This window comes from Heteronotia binoei, chromosome 6 (assembly GCF_032191835.1).
Source record: "Heteronotia binoei isolate CCM8104 ecotype False Entrance Well chromosome 6, APGP_CSIRO_Hbin_v1, whole genome shotgun sequence".
Lineage (NCBI taxonomy): Eukaryota > Metazoa > Chordata > Lepidosauria > Squamata > Gekkonidae > Heteronotia > Heteronotia binoei.
The window spans coordinates 82,463,078-82,480,824 of NC_083228.1; the positions used below are offsets into that span (position 1 = coordinate 82,463,078).

The window sequence follows — 17,747 nt, forward strand, 5'->3', positions numbered from 1 at the left end:
AGTGTTTAGTAGTTGGAGGTTTCTGCACAGGGCTAGTGGGTAAGGGGGCAGGCTGGGCTCGAAGCTCAAGGGGGGGCTCAGATATTTAGACGTGTGTTAGTTTTGTGGCATTTCACAATTTTTTTTACGTGTATCACACCATTTTTTATTTTTATTATGGCTAAGGGCTTCAAAAACTGGAAGTGTGCTGGGCCTTTCTGGATCTGAGAGGGTCTTTCTTGTGTTCCAGATAGGCTTCCCAATCCCCAGGTCCCAGCAGGGAATCCCCCATTTTTACAGGCTTCTCCCTGCCTCCAGCCAGCTGGCGGCCAGGGGAAGCCCTGCCCCCCACAATCACAATGTAGTTTTAGAGCTCCTGCAGGTCCGTTTTTAAAATATGTGCCTTTAAGGCTGAGCAGGAAGCAGGAAACAGGAAGGGCTTTGGAGAACGGCCCCTCCCTTTGTTTTGCTTTCGTTTTCAGATAAAGTAAAGTTCTGCAGGAAAAAGACCCAGTAAGTATTTGTGTGTGAGAGAGAGGGAGGGGGCAGGGGATTCCCTGGTTTGGAGGCCCTCCCCCTGCTTTAGAAAGCGTGGGGGGGGGGGGAATGTCTGCTGGACACTCTGTTATTCCCTATGGAGAACGATTCCCATAGGGAATAATGGGGAATTGATCCATGGGTATTGGGGGCTCTGGGGGGGCTATGTTTTGAGGTAGAGGTACCAAATTTTTTGTATAGCATCTAGTGCCTCTCCCCAAAATACCCCCCAAGTTTCAAAACGATTGGACCAGGGGGTCCAATTCTATGAGCCCCAAAAGATGGTGCCCCTATCGTTCATTATTTCCTATGGAAGAAAGCCATTTAAAAAGGTGTGCTGTCCCTTTAAATGTGATGGCCAGAACTCCCTTGTAGTTCAATTATGCTTGTCACACCCTTGTTCCTGGCTCCACCCCCAAAGTCTCCTGGCTCCGCCCCCAAAGTCCCCAGATATTTCTTGAATTGGACTTGGCAACCCTAGTTTCAGATCAAATAAAGGGAGAACAAAAGGATGGGGCAAAGTTTCACAAATACAGCACTTAGATAAATAGCTACTTGCAGCACTCATGGATATCAGAATCAGAACTTCATAAATCCTTTTATACAGCAGTTCGTTGCAGGCAAGCTGGGGAAGTGTGGCAGGTGGCAGTCCCTATGAAGGTGAATGTAGATCAGGGGGCTGATGTCTAAATGCCTTTATTGGAATCCTAGCCTACTTTATTTAAGTATTATCGTGTTTTATTTTCAATTAATTAATTAGAAAAATTATAATGGACCTCAGAAATCTCAGCAAAATAAAAATCTTGTGTTTCCTGGTAGCTGAAATGATTACTTTTTGTCTGAATTCAGTAATAAGATTATGTTCCTTCTTAGCCTATCTGCATAAAATATGGTCAGCACTGAAAAAGACTTGTTTCCCCCATTTTAATAGGGTTTTGGGGGGTTTTCATTAGTAACTTGCAGGAATAAGTAGTATCAGAGGAAACATGGCGGCAGAGAAGCTGACTGGTCCTGGGAGAGTTGTTCAGTCCCATTGATAACTTCCATAATCACTATAGGCTTTGGTGGGGTGTGAAAAGGGACCATCTCCTCTAGTTCAGGAGATAAATAACATACCATACCAAACCTTTAATGGCATAACAAGTTCAGGAGATAAACTGAGAGCCAAACTAGATGGCCCACCTCTGGCCTGCTGTTTGATGATTGAACTGCTGTGGTTAAACTACTCTCTCCCCTATACCCTGAAGATATGTAATTAATTTTTCTTTTCTTTAAAAAAAAACAGCACTGATATATTGCTGAAACATTGTAACAATAGGCTTAGGAGGTTCTTTGAATTTCCAGCTTTCATTTTTACAGTCTCTAGCTGCTTCCCTTGTGGAGATATCAGGAAAAAGGCAAGGGGAGAAGCTGCCACTAAAGACCCACTTTAAAAAAAAAAAATGAAAACTGGGAATTAAGAGAAACTCCTTAGCCTGTTGTTACAATATTCCAGAAATATATTGATATTTTAGTGCCATTTTAAAAAGGGGTGCAGGATGCTACTGATGGCAACAGCACCCTCCCTTGAAAATCCTTATTATTGAAGACACATGCAGAATGGAAACTGATCACAACTGTGAAAGTCACAAGGAGGGCAGCTGTGTGGAACACCCATGCCCAAACTGATTCCTGTGCTTGCTGAGCGACTCCCAAGAAAATCAGGATAGAGTTGAGCATGCAGAAAAGCCCTCACTTGCACACATAACTCATATTAAATGGATTTACTGGCTTAAAACTGCTGGGTGACCTTGGATCAGCCACGGTGTTCTCCCAAATGCAGTTATCAGAGAGCTCACAGGGTATCTGTTGTGGGGAAAGGAAAGGAGATTGTAAGCCACTCTGAGACTCTGAATGAAGGGCAAGGTATAAAGCCAATCTTTTCTTCTTCTTTCTCTCTTCCTCTTCCCCTTTCTCACCAACCTAGAATTTGTGGTCACTACTGATTTCATTCCCCCTCCCAGATCCTCTGCATATAGTTGAGAACTTTAGGGAAAAGAATAGGGTGTCTCTGATGCTATGTTAGCTTTGAAGCAGGCAAAACTAATTGAATTCATGAATATTTGCTTTCAGGTTAGGAACTCACTAGCATGAGATTAGAAACCACACCTAAGACAAATGTGTTTCACTGGACTTTGGAGGTGGCAGAAGTATTTTGGCTTGCTGCAGCGCTGAGCTGTGCAGCACTAGAAATCATACAGTTAGGAAGAGAAGGGGTCTTGTGTGGTGCTGCTAAGGAACCCTCATGACTTAAAGGCACCTGCCTTTGTTATGACAAGGGAAAGTGGATACCCTGAAATAACACACAAGCCTGTTTCACAACCCTACCAGCCTCAGCTGGCCCCATTTCCATGCCTGATAACCCCCTAGCTCTGCCAGTTGTTTTATCTCTGCATGGATTAATGGCTAGGCCCATGGATGATCAGTTTAATCACAGAATGAGATCTTTAAAAGAAAAAAAAATCAACTGGAATACACTCCTATCATCCCAACACACAGGCATATGGAAATAAATATCCGAACAAGGTTAAAAGTGTTAAAGAAATTAAGCAAAGATCAGGCTAGTCCAGGTCAGGGCAAAAGGGCTTTGGTTCCATAAAAGTGGGTTCAGTTCCTCTCACACACATTGACAGCCCAGCCTCCCAAAGGCTAGGGGAGGGGGAGGGGGATCAGGATAGCCAGACATTTCTCTGAGTCTGAAGAAAGAATGCAGCTGGGACAACTCCAAGTTGGGAGGCAGTGCTTTGGGCACCAAACTTGTTTTGGGATCTGGAGGGGTTACCAGTTATATCATAAGACAACTTGTGATATCCTCTGTTGATGGCCAGTCACAGCCCATAAGACACCATAAGTGTTACCGAACCCATGCTTTCTGAATATAAACTCTGGAGGTGCTTGCTTATTTATTAGAGAGCCACTGTGTAGTGAGTGCATAAAGTGTCAGATTAGCACCTAAGAGATCCAGTATCATATCATAGCCTAACTACTTCCTAAGGTTGTGCAGATAAAATGTGGAAGGGAGAACTATGTATGCTGCTATGGACTCCTCAAAGGGAGTGTGAAATAAAACCTTACAAGATGTTCATAAAATAGTATTCTGTGTCTTCCATGCTCCTTTACTGACGACTTGATTTTCTTTACATGAACTGAAGCTTGAGCTCTGAACTAAATTAGCAGTTTGGGATGTGGAGTGCACTTTCCCTCTCTCTCTCTGCATCTGTCTTCTCCTAGGTGGTGAAGGCATGCAATGAAGGAGTTAGGAAGATGAGCCGTACAGAACAGATGATCAGCATCCAGAAGAAGTTGGAATTTAAGATCAAGGTATAAGTATGGTCTGGCAAATCTTGAGATCATACTGGCATATACTGTAACGACAAACTTTTCAGTAATTGCCTTATTAAAGTAATTAAAACTGCAAATCTAAATCCATCAAATTCCGTGGGTTTGGACAGAAGAAATTCTGCATAGGATTACATGATAAATTTGATTAAGACTGAAGAACCCTGCAGTGGTACACTTCCTTTATGCCACTGCTCAGTTTGCCTAAAACATTGATGCCCAGGGGTCTGACTCAGGGACGCCAACAGGATTTGAAAGCTGAAAGCCATTTAAAAATGCTGTGACCAGGTGGGACCAGGCAATCTTGTCTCCTCCCCCCAGGGTGTAGCATCTTTTCAAATGCTGACGCAGGCTGTTTTGGCACTCATCCAACTGTGCGGTTGGCCTGAACAGACTGTAAAGTGGGGGGGGGAATCACTTCCTCAATGAAAAAATAGGTAATAGATGACATTAAAACCTCTCAATGTTGTACTGGAATAAGTCCAGTGCTCTAGTAGCCTATTATAGTCCTACTGTGCCTTCCTTACCTTGGTGTCCTTTCTGTCACCTTAATTTTTTTGCCTGATACTTTCCAAGCAGTTTTAGTTTAGGAGCTACAGCCTCCTCCTAATTTTCTAACAATACCTACTGCATGTAGGAAATCAATAACAAGTTTAAGATTGTACTTCATTCCTACTATTTTCTTCATTTCACAAAGCAGTTTGATTAATGGCTATAATGGAAGGTCATGATCAATAATATCTTCAGTTAGTTCTAATAGGTTTGTTTTGTTGAACATCACCACCAAATATTAATAAATTTGCTGAAAAGATGACACATCTCTTGGCTGAACCACATTTTTAAATTATATTTTATATATATAATCTATCAATCATCTATCTATAAATCTATAGATAATAATTTAATATATAATATAAGAAGAGTTACATTCTTCTAAACATATTTAAATCAACTCTAATTTTTACTGAAAGGATTATTTGAAGTTTACATAAACTACTTTAATCAGATCCATTTCTGTATACTTGCATCATTCTTGCATTTCTTCTGATATTGCTAAATTTCACTCCCATTCATCTTCAGCAATCTATAGTGCAGATGCTTATCAAATTGTATTTCAATCCTATGTCACTAGATTTTCAAAGAAAAATAATTCTTCAGAATCTTAAAATCAAAGGCTTAAAGTGTTTATCAGATGTCAGTGGCATATGGTTATGACCTTTGTGCTGTTATTGGAGGATTTTTTACTTTCCAAGCAGTACTATTTTTACTTGCCCTGACAGTACTATTTTCTGGTACCCCTCCCCAGATTTTTGTTGTGCTTTGAATTTGATTCCTGTTTTATGCTTACCTGAATTGCTGTTGTTTTGCAAATAAAGTCTCAGTTGTTCATGGTAATTGCTTCCTCTCATTTAACTTTTCTATCAAAGACACAGGTTGAAAATTCTGCTTTTGATACAATTGCTCTTGACAGTATTGTTTTTGACACTTTGGGAAGTCTGGCGTTTTCCTTTGGTTGTCATTCACGGAACTGGTCACACTTTTGATTTCATGTTGACCTCCACATATTCTTTTATTGAGTTTTTCTACTATTCCTCACCTCCTTTCTGAAGATCAATGATTCAATCAGTTTCTTGTTCAATACTGCTGTTTCTTTGTGATTTCCAGTTTTTCCCGTCTGATCCGTGTTCTGCTCACTGGACTCATCTTTTGTCTTCTGCTTCTACAACATCTCCTATTGATGCTACTGTTTCACCATTTCACTCTCCTTTATTATGTAGTTTTGGTTCTCCTGCTCATTTATTTCTTTGTTCCCCTTGTACTTCTTCTGTGCAGTCCTGTCTTTTTTGCTCATGCGTTCTTACTTTGCCAAGTTACTATGGTGTAAATTTTATCTGCTCTTTAATTTTTTTATTACAAGAATATTATTTCCTTCCCTTCTTGGGTAAATAATGCACGGAGGCAATGGATTGTTATTTTTAAAATGAAACTGTTCATCTAAGTCTATTAGGAAAGGGGAAACAGGATGATTCTAAGAAAATAACAATGGTTAAAACTACATTGTTAGTCTACAAAGTAAACTTACATAAAACATGGGGCAGTGGCTGCTGCAACAGGTAACAAGTACAAGCAGATAGCTGGGTAATCAGGGAGGTGAGGCTAATAGGCAATTAGCCTGTTTTCTATAACTTTGGCAGGAAGAAGCTGACTCATTAGCCAACCAAAAATACTGATAAAATCAACCAAACACATTATCAAACACACCATATAAAGCACAGGACTGGCTCTGAGCCAGGTTGTCCTTCCAGGTCAGGTCTGTGCTTGAATGAAAACAAATATTTTAACCCCATAATGACTGAAACTCTATATCAAAGGTATAACATTTTAAGTTCATTTATTTTCCAGCTCCCTCTCACTTTTCTGCTTCTTCATATTTTTGCATTCTTTTAAACCATATACCCACTTTTTAAAGCATGGTTGCATGCTTTTTATTTAGCTATTTTTTTCCTACATGCATTGTACTAGCTACAGAGCAATCGGTACTATCAATCGGTTAGCTCCTTTCTGCCTTTTAAAAAAGTCTCTTAAGCCCTGTTTATTTTTGTTAGCATTCTCTGGCTTATTTTTATCATTTCATGGGGCCTGTCAACTAGCTTGTCTTTTTTCTGTTTTCTCGCTGAGGTTGTAGAAGTTGGGGTAGGGCTGTTTTAGTCTTCAAACCATTTTTGTACATTAGGGTTTGTAGAATCTTTCGGGATCAAGTGCCGTGTTCTACTGGAGAAAGTTTTCCTTCCAGACGTTTCGTTCTCAGCTGCGGAGAACATCCTCAGTGGCGTTGCAGCCGGAGCAGGCGCTCAAACCTTCTTGGCTGCTGTGAATCACTCAATGCACAGCAGCCAAGAAGGTCTGAGCGCCTACTCCGGCTGCAACGCCACTGAGGATGTTCTCCGCAGCTGAGAACGAAACGTCTGGAAGGAAAACTTTCTCCAGTAGAACATGGCACTTGATCCCGAAAGATTCTACAAACCCTAATGATGTTACCAGCCGTGAAAACCTGAAATCTTTTATATCATTTTTGTACACTTCATAGTTAATTTTAGGTACAGTAAATATTGGCTTGTATCAAACAGGAAACTTGAGCGGGACAGGGCTCATAGGGTGTAGCTCCACTGTGCCCCAAAAACTGTCCCTGGAGTTCAGGGGCCTTCAGTAACAGTGTCAAGCACAATGGTGAGGGAAAAGGGAATTGGAAGAAATCACTGGCTTCCAACAGAAGTGTCTTTCTGATGGCATTAAACAGCCACTGGATATAAATCATCCTCTGCAGTGGGTTTGGAAATATTTGTCATATAATTCACTGATAACGGCAAACACCAATAGTGTCAATTTAATACTGGCTTCAGACTAATAAACACAAGATGCAAGGCTGCAATTTCTGTTATAAACATAAAAGTCTTAAAGGTGCAACTTGACTCCTGCTTTGTTCAGCTGCTTCAGACCAACACGGCTGCCCTCTTGGATCATTATACTTCTGATTATTGTTTTATCTCCTTCATTAGTCTGTTCCCATCATCTCTCATTCCCGTTGGCTGCTAAAGCAGGGGGATCTACAGCAAATGAATGGCCCCAAAACATCACGTACCCTCCGGACAAAGAAACTCTTCAGAGAAATTTACTTGTTTCTCTTCAATGATTTGCTAGTACTCTGCAGGCAAATTTCTGGGTGAGTATGAAATAGAGAGAATAATTTTGTATTCTAAGATCTGGTGTTTATATAAGGAATCCCATATTGCATTGGCGTCAATATGTGTGTTTGATAGTTTCTGAAGATACACTGATATGTGAATATTCAGCGTTCAGTTTATTAGCTAAGCATATAAATATATTACAAACTTAGCAATAAGCAAAGGCTCTGCTTAGCAGAATTAAGTACCTTTGTATCTCTCTACCTTCTTATACTGAATTTTTAAAATTGGGAATTCTCCATTCCTGAATTACATGTGGTGTGTGTGTGTGTGCGCGCGTGTGTGTATGTGTATGGTGAGGGCTGGGGTTTGGATGAGGAAGGAAGACTCATAGGTTGCAAAAGAAGAGGTGGTTACTTGATTAGAACTCATGGAAGAACAACTGCAGGTAATTTTGTAAAGGAGGGAGGAATAGCTCTGTGAAATGTATACTTACCTCCAGCATGTGGAGGTTCAGAGAACAGAATTTGTTTTCCATACTTCTGATTCTTATTTATGTATTTATTTTTATTACATCATATTTGTATCCCGTCCTTTCCGCAAGCAGACTCAGGGCAGCTAACAAGCCAAATGGCAACTAAAAACAAGTACAACATTAAAACCATAAAAAACATTTGTCCTAGGTGCAAGCTACACATTATGCTGCAGCCATTTGTAGGAAAAAACTAAAAGTCCCTTCACTGGTGCAAAACATCCCTGGGTTAAGGTCATTTGCAGTGGACAATAGAGTGGAGAGAAGCGAGTGCCTATCCTTTCATTGCCCAGCTAGTCACTTTCCCATCTCTACAGCAGCTTTTGCCTTGTGGGGTGCCAGTAAATGTTTTAATTGATAACTTGAAGTAGCATTTTGGGACTGGGATGCATGGGAAATTAACTTCATGCACCTAGTTTCCCAAATTAAGATCCCCCCCATGCTAATTGTTGTTCTAAGGATAAAAACGTAAAGGTTGCTTATAAATTTCCCTCCAACTAGGAACAGCAGTTCTGAAATGCATTTGGTATTTTATTTTTTTATTATAGGCCACCTTTCTGTCCAATTTAGGGTCCTTGAGGTGGCAAACTATAAAAATATTGAAATAGATTAAAAATACACCTACACATATATATACAAAAAATATTAAAACTTATATATACAAATGAGTGGGAAGGAAAGAAGAAGAAGAAGAAGAAGAAGAAGAAGAAGAAGAAGAAGAAGATATTGGATTTATACCCCGCCCTCCACTCCGAAGAGTCTCAGAGCGGCTCACAATCTCCTTTACCTTCCTCCCCCACAACAGACACCCTGTGAGGTGGGTGGGGCTGGAGAGGGCTCTCACAGCAGCTGCCCTTTCAAGGACAACCTCTGCCAGAGCTATGGCTGACCCAAGGCCATTCCAGCAGGTGCAGGTGCAGTGGAGAAGTGGGGAATCAAACCCGGTTCTCCCAGATAAGAGTCCGCACACTTAACCACTACACCAAACTGTAGCAATTAGATTGGATAAATGGTGCCAGAGGAAAGAGTTAAAACCTTGCATTGTGGCTTTGGTTGAAATTGGGACCCCCTGTGGCTGGTACTTAGCAATTAAAGGACACTTGAGAAAAAGTCCTTTAATGTAGACCTTTCAGCATCTTGCCTGGTTTGACCTAAATGTTTGTACCCTCTGGAGGATTTCTCTGAATATGTAACAGTATTCTGGCTGCTTCTGTGTCACACTTTTCAAGTCGAAACCCAGCTATGCTTCTTTCTTTTCTGTCACAGTGACAAATACCAAGTGTTTGATTCTGCTCCCCGAGGGCTTCTTCGGGTGGAGGAGCTGGAGGACCAGGGACAGAGCTTGGCCAACGTCTTCATCCTGAGGCTGCTGGAAAATGCAGATGATCGTGAAGTCAGCTATATGCTAAAAGCATCATCCCAGTGAGTACAGCCTTAGATGCTTCTTTGCTATGTGTCCTATCAGCTGCAACAGGGAAAGTTCTCTGAAGATGGATCTCTAGGTACAGTTTTCTGGCTCATTGTTCACTATGGAATCTGGCAAGGCCATCCTTTGCGCAGTGTTATAGACAGGGCTTTTTTTGTAGTAGAAACTTCTTTGCATATTAGGCCACACACCCCTGATGTAGCCAATTCTCCAAGAACTTGCAGGGCTCTTAGTGCAGGGCCTACTGTAAGCTGCAGGAGGCTACATCAAGGGTGTGTGGCCCAATATGCAAAGGAGTTCCTCCTACAAAAAAAGCCCTGGTCACAGATCAGTTCTGCCTAGCTTTGCCTCCCCCTCTGTGGAAATTAGAAGTTTAGTCATATAAACCGTTACTCAATCAGATAATGCTGTATGTTGCTAAACAAACACTAGGAACAGATTCAGTCAATGATGATTCTTCTCTTGAAATATAGTGCTTTCTTCATGTAGAGCAAGGAAAAATCAATCAGACTTTGTCCCTTTAGTACTGTTCTGGCAAATATATTCTACTTTAAAATATGTGTGTTAAGCAGTGCTCCATAAGCAGGAACCCTCATTCCAGCATACCACTTGACTGGAGTGGCCTCTCAGTAATGATTTGTGTTAATTATATGGTTAGACAGGCAGATGGCTTCTGTCAAATACCATATTTAATTCTGATCCATGTTCTTTAAACTTTTTTTTAACGGACAGTGACATTACACTGGAATAGGCAGGCATTAAGCTATAGGAAGGAGGGCCTTACTGGGAAGTGCCTCCCCAATGCCAACTTGTCAGAAGCAACTGCAAGGAGGGAATAAACTCATGTGTACTCCACTCACAAATAAGGACATCAGAGAGGCAACACAATTCTTGGAGAGCTCTTCTTCTCCCACTGATTGATCCACCAAAGGAGGATTATCCTCCTTTGCTCAGAATGATTCCATGGCTCAACATCTGACTGAACTTCTTCACTGTTTTAGTATGGTCATTGTAGAGTAGGGTGTGTGTGTAAGAGAGACAGCCAGCATGGTGTAGTGGTTAGAACATTGGACTAGCATCTGGGAGACCGAGGTTTGGATTCCTACTCTGACATGGAAACTTGGTAAGTGATTTTAGGCCAGCTGCACATTCTCAGCCTATCCTACCTCAGTTCTTTTAGATCTATCTTCCTCTTTATGGTCCTTTGCCATTGCATCTTGCTTTACTTTCTTAGTTTTCTTCTTTTTACATGTTGGTTGCCAGAAACCTGCTTACACATCCTTACACTTAAGGATCTTTTCTAGCTCCTTCATGGCTGCTTTTCCCAGTCTCAGTCTCCTTCTGATTTCTTTGTTGCAGTTCCCCTTTTGGTTGATAATGGAGCCAAGGAACAGAAAATCTTGAGCAATTTCAATTTCTTAAAGTTGTGTAATTCCTTATTATTACTTTTATTTTCTTGATGTTCACCTATAATCTTGCTTTTGCACTTTCTCTTTTAACCTTGAATAGTAGTCATTTTCTGCCAGTAATGTGGTGTCATCTGTGTATCTCAAACTGTTAATTTTCCTTCCACCAATTTTCACTCCGCCTTCATCTAAAAATTCTAAATCTAATCCAGTTTTCCTTATGATATGTTCTGCCAGGGCTTTTTTTGAGCAGGAACTCAGTACTGGCTGGCTTGGCATCAGGTGGTGCAGCCTAATATGCCAATGAGCTCCTGCTGGACTTTTTCTACAAAAAAAGCACTGTGTGAGACAATGCTGATGTCAGGGGGTGTGGCCTAATATGCAAACAAGTCCCTGCAGGGCTTTTTCTACAAAAAAAGCCCCGTGTTCTGCATGTAGATTGAAGAGCCAGAAAAATAAAATACATTCTTGTCTGACATCATTTCCAATTGGAAACCATTCTCCACGTTCTGTCCTAACAGTAGCCTCTTGTTCAGAGTACAGGTTGAACATCAGAACAATCAAATGTTGTGGCACACACATTTCTTTTAAAGTCATCCATAGCTTTTCACGATTCACACAATCAGAAGCTTTGTTGTAATCTATAAAATACAAGCTGATTTTCTTCTGAAATTCTCTCATATACCCCAGTAACCAATATAAATTTGTAATATAATCTCTAGTGCCACTTCCTTTTCTGAATCCAGCTTGAATAGCTGGCATTTCTGCATATATGGCAACAGTGTTTGTTATAAGAATTCAAACATCACTTTGCTTGCATAAGAAATTAATGAGATTGTCTGATAGTTACTGCAGTCTTTGATGTCTCCTTTTTTAGGAATTGGAATGTAGGTTTAGCTTTTCCATTCTGTGGTCCATTGCTTTGTTTTCCATATTTTTCAGCATATTCTTGTTAAGATTTTGATGGACTCAGTTTCTGTAGCTTGAAATAACTCTATTGATATCCCATCTACTCCTGGTGATTTGTTTCTCTCAACTGCTTTAAGTACAGCTTTCATATCACTTTCTAAAATGGCAGATTCTTCTTCAAAAGATCCTTCTTTGAAGGAATCTGTCATCTCTTCATCTCTTGTGTATAATTTTCTTTTGTCCTGTTCAGTTAATGTATATCCATATTGATCTTTCAGCAACCCCTAGCCATGGTTTAAATTTTCCTTTGGTTTCTCGAATCTTGTGAAGAAATCTTCTGTTCCTCCTTGCTTGTTGCTCTCTTCCATTTCTTTACACTGGTTATAATAGTTGGTTCTACATGCAAGTTGCTAGAATGCTGCATTTTGACTTCTGATTCTGTTTCTGTTGCCTTTTACTTTTACATCTTCTCTGTCTTCAGCAATTTTAAGGGTTTATTACATCCATTGGGACTTTTTGTTTCTTTTGGCTAGAGGAATTTGTGCATTCTTTCTTGATAATACATCTGCTTTCAAGCCGTAGTTCTTCCAGTCCATGTTCACTTGAAGTTAGTGATGCATGTATGTTCTTTACATGGTCTTACCATACACTGTCCAAAATAGTGTCTGAACCATTATGAATCTTGGGATACTTTGTGACCAGGTTGCTTGACCCATTCATACTATGAGTGTCATCCAAAAGTGTTACACGTCTAATTCCATTGAGGTCAGTGGATTTAGAAGGGTGTAATTCTGCTTAAGTGCAAGCATAAGATGGATGCATGAAGTCACAGGGATCACTTGGGAGCCACCCAGTAACTACACAACATTAAATGAGAACTGTCTTGTAATTCTTAGGGCTTCTTCTGAATTCACTTTTTTATATGATGACATTAAAGCAAAGTCTGCAGAATCAGACAGTAATATAAGGCTGTTTCCTGTTTTGTATCCAGTGTGTCTCATTTTGGTGTAACTTACTTGAGTAATGTGGCTTCTGCTGTAGTTCACAGACTAGTCTTTCTTTACTGAAAGGCTTCTCATGTGCTGGCCTGTTTCAAGGATTGCTTGTTTGTGCACAGTGAATACAGTCTCCTGGGACAACTTGATTTTTTTGTGTTCCCCTACCACTGACAATGAAAAACAAGTTCTTTTCATTTTTTGTGTGTTCTCTGAGCAAATGTAGCCTTATAAACAGCACATTCACACCACCTAGTGGTAATTTGAAAGACTTGCCATCAATTTCAGCACAGCATAATTACAATTAAAGTAAAACAGCATTCAATGACAGGGTGCAGTACCCAGTCAGTGATATATGATTAAATAAATGTCCAAATCATAGCCCAGATAATCAAATACAGGCCATGAAAATTGCTTGTAAATAAATAGGCAATCAAGGCTGCCACATTTTCCCCAAATGTAGGGCCATGTTCCCCACATTTTCTGCCACATTTTCCCCACATGTTCCTAGGCCTTTCCCCCTGCAAATGTATAAATTTGGGCAGAGCTTTTTTTGTAACAGGAACTCCTTTGCATATTAGGCCACACACTCCCCAAGAAGCCAATCCTCCAAGAGCTTACAGGGCTATTAGTACGGGGCCTACTGTAAGCTGCAGGAGGATTGGCTACATTAGGCAGTGTGTGCCCTAATATGCAAAGAAGTTCCTGCTACAAAAAAAGCCCTGAATTTGGATCCCATTAACAGACTGAAGTGCTCTTTTTCCCTTTCCTCGTATGACCCCTTCCTGCCTCTTCCTCCCTCCACCCCAATGCTCTTAAGGGTTATGCTTATGTGACAAGATGGAGGGGGGCGGGGTTGGCAGAAAACCACACACTCTTGTGTTTTTTCTGTTCACAGTTCATAGGATCCACCGTAGTGGTTTTTATAGGGATACTTTCCATTACAGTTTTTCAGTTATTCCTAAAAATGTAGGGCACTAAAGTTTTAAAATATACAGAAATAACTTCCACCAACATGCATGTAGGTTAAAATCCCTGCAGTTAGAACAGTAAGTCTGCAGACCCTGGGATTAATATATCCATGTGCCATTTTCAAAAATTCTGAAATTCTAAATAACAAATCAGTTCTGCTCTTTGATGGTGTCATCTAGTTGTCATTGAATGATGTGAAGTATAAAGTATGCTAAGTGGCCTTATCAGTATCTGCCAGCCATATGGGGAGTGAGCCAATCCCTATACTGATCTCATTACTGCAAAGAATAAAGATGGCACCAGTAACAACTCAAAAAAACCCACCAAGTTTGGGGGCTGTTGTGCAAAATCCCACACAGTTCATAGTTTCCTGCCTCCTTTCCACTGACACTGTTTATTTATTTAATTTGCATCTTGCTATCCTTCAGCTCGGCTCAGAGCAGGTGACAACAGCTTATAACTGTCATCTGTGCTAGGAAATGGAATAAAAACTGCCATGATGTGAGACAGCTAGTCTGGGCAATATGTGATGACATGGTAATCTGAGTGATGTTGAGTTGTCTGTTTATAGAATGTTTTTATTGTATTTTATTGTTTTATCATATGTTGTACTCTGCCCTGAGCCCTATGGGGAATGGGCGGAATAGAAATATACTAAAATAAAACATACCAGGACAGGCACTCCTGAAGGTATGCTGGTCCCTGACCATTAAGGGCTTGGAGGTCAGTACCAGACCCTTGAATTTGATCCAGTCCTCAATCTGGAATCTGGAGCCAGCGCAGCTGATAGAGCACTGGTTGGATATGTACTCTGAAGGGTGTTCCTGTCAACACCCACACAGCCAGGGCTGGCTCGCCCACTAGGCAAAGAAGACTGAAGAAGAAGATGATTACAAATTTATTCTCTGCCCTTCTCTCTGAATCAGAGACTCAGAGCAGCTTACAATCTCCTATATCATCTCCCCTCACAACAGGCATCCTGTGAGGTGAGTGGGGCTGAGAGGGCTCTCACAGCAGCTGCCCTTTCAAGAACAACTCCTACGAGAACTATGACTGACCCAAGGCCATTCCAGCAGCTGCAAGTGGAGGAGTGGGGAATCAAACCCAGTTCTCCCAGATAAGAGTCCGCACACTTAACAACTACACCACACTACACCAAACTGGGCATCAGCAGGGGTGGGGTGCCAAATTGCCCCCCTCCCCATGCCCTAGACAAATTCCTACTTTGCCTCTTCCTCCGCCTGCCCGCCCCTTCCCCTCCTTCGTAACTCGCTCATCCCCACCTCCTCCCTGCCATCTATCCTCTTCCTCTGACAAACTGCTCCTTCCCCTCCATACCTTGCCCGCCCCACCTCCTCCCTGTCACTTGTCCACCATGTGGGCGGTGGATGGCAGGTCATGAGTCTGCCTGGGGCAACACACACCCTAGGGCCAGCCCTGCTCGCACCTGCATTTTGAACTAGTTGCATTTTCCGAATCAAACTCAAGGGAAGCCCTACGTAGACTGAGTTACAGTAATCTAGCCTGGAGGTGACCATTGTATGAATCATGTTGCTAAGTCAGAGGATGACAGGTATGTGGCCAACTGTTTAACTTGGCAAAGATGGTTAAATGCCAGCTTAACCATCTTCCAGAACTTCTGCTTTCTGTGCTAAATCACACACTGACTAGCATGGTAAGGGTATGTGCAAATTAGCTCTGTTGTTAATGTTCTTTTAAATATACTGAGTAAAGTTTGTCAGTGTTATAGTCTAACACTCATTTCAACAGAGACTTTCTCAAGTTATGTGTGTTAATATTTAGAGCTGAGAAGTGGGGCCCCATAACAAAATGTCCTGGAAAGGGAGGATGACAGGCAAACAGGATTTCCCTTTCCCCCACCTCACCCTCCTACACTTTGGCCGAGTCTTCTCAGAGCTGGCTGTTGGACAGCCACAGCCTTCAGCCAGGAAGCGCCCTGCTCAAAAAAGCACGTAGCAACCACAGCTGTCCACCAGCCCACATGACCAATTTAGGGGGCCAAAGCAGGTGTGTTTGAGTTTCGTTCAGTCTTTTGGCACTGAGCTATTGTGGGGAGTTTGTCTGAAGGCTTGCCCCTTCATGCCCTCCTCTGCACAGCCTTCATTTTCAGGTTATTACTGCAGAGAAGGATTCTTCCCTGCATTTGGAAAAAAAGCTACCTCCCATTTGTATGCTGCTTAAAATTCTTCCTAGCTCCAACTATCCATTTTAACAATTTCACAACTTTCTCAGTTTGGGAGCCACAGACTCAAGTTATTATTAGCACCCTAATGTCAGTCAAATAATGTACTATAAAAATGGGACAGCAATGCTTTGGAAAAGTCTAAGTTTTCTTCTCTTTGTTGATTTTTTAACTGTCAGGTAGTATGAAGTGGCTTAGTCACAAAAGGGAAAGAAAAATGAAGGGGGAGGGGAAAGAGGTTGGGGATATCACAGGGATTTTAAGACTATACCATCTAATGCAGGTTTTAAACGTGTTGAGCAAGTTTTTCTTGTTTTCTTTTTCTTTTTAGAGTAGTGTGTTGCCTAGAGATAAAACTATTTCTGAAAATTATTCAAATAAACTTCATATAATTTTACAAGGATTGTTTTGTGTGCTAGCTCTGGGAACTTACAGGGTTCAAGCTTGAACTCCTTGACAGGTAGGCACACTTGTTAAAGGGAAAGGGAAACATGGACCTCTTGAAGTGTCAACAAACGAGGAATAGCAGAAATAGGAGGAAGGATAGTACCAGAAGGCAAGAATGGAAATGGCTGCCTGCAAGAAAGTAGAATTATAAAGGAGTGGGGCAACAGGATCTCTCTCTTGCTTTCTTCCCCCTCAAGTTTTTCTATAAAAAGCCTGAATTATCTCAGTGCTAGTTGCCACAGATTTGCAACAAATGCCTCACCCTCTTATTTTGTGCCTCAACCATCTAACCCAGTGGCTCCCAACCTTTTTGGTACAAGGGACCAGTTTTGTGAAAGAATTTTTCCCTGGACTGGTGGGGGCACTGGGGTTTTGCTGCCCCAGGCTGCCCACATGCCCACATCCCATCCCTGCCCCCCCATGGGGGTCTTTAAATGAGTAGGCAAAAGTCTCTGCCTCACTCCACAGCCTGGTTGCTAACAGGCCATGGACCAGTACCAGTCCATGGACCGGAGGTTGGGGACCCCTGATCTAACCATTGAGTGACAGCAGATGAACACCTGTGGATTTTACCTGCTCACAATGCAGAAGAGTGCACATGGAGGGGAGCAGCAGCCAGACTGGGGCAAAGAAAATACTGAAAGGGTTTATACACACATTACTGAAGAATACAGAAAAGAAACTTTGATTTTGACATGCACAAAAACTGACATGGTAGGCCCATCCTATGAAAAGTTTTTAAAGAGCTGCTCTGCTGCATGGAAGACAATGATTGTTGAACTCGTTTTCTCTGTTTTTCTACTCCTCACTTCTTTCCTCCTCCCCCACCCTGCAGAAGTGAGATGAAGCGTTGGATGATCTTGCTGGCTCCAAATCGACGAACCAAGTTTGTTTCCTTTACTTCCAGGCTGATGGGTAAGGAGGGGAAGGGAAAAGGACTGGACAGTGAGAAACTGCCATGAGGCCTTGTCCAAGGACTCTGTCATTTCTCTCTGTTCACTGCTGTCTAGCAATATCAGTTCAGGGATGCAGGTCACTGCTGGTTGAGACTGAATTTGAATCAGCCTCTGAAGCAAAGCTTTTTGAATTCATCTAATCTATCCATAAAGGATAGTCCAGAAAACATTACCCATCTTACCTTCTCGTTCCTATCTTACTTAATTGTCATTGTCAGACAATTTCAAGATTTGGGTCAGGCTTTCCAGAATTACCACTCAATTTGTTACCTGTCCCACTAGATCCATCACCAGTATGAGTTCTCGTTTTATATCCACCTGTTA

The 17,747-nt window shown here is 41.5% G+C and overlaps 1 protein-coding gene across 1 annotated transcript in view; it reads left to right on the forward strand.

Annotated features, from left to right (window-relative positions):
- NGEF (neuronal guanine nucleotide exchange factor) overlaps positions 1–17,747 on the forward strand; it is a 75,275-nt gene that overhangs the window by 55,558 nt on the left and 1,970 nt on the right. Inside the window, exons 10-13 of the mRNA XM_060241948.1 lie at positions 3,787–3,876; positions 7,452–7,615; positions 9,376–9,531; positions 17,303–17,382. Coding sequence (XP_060097931.1) covers positions 3,787–3,876; positions 7,452–7,615; positions 9,376–9,531; positions 17,303–17,382 — 490 coding nt within the window. The remainder of the gene's footprint in view (positions 1–3,786; positions 3,877–7,451; positions 7,616–9,375; positions 9,532–17,302; positions 17,383–17,747) is intronic.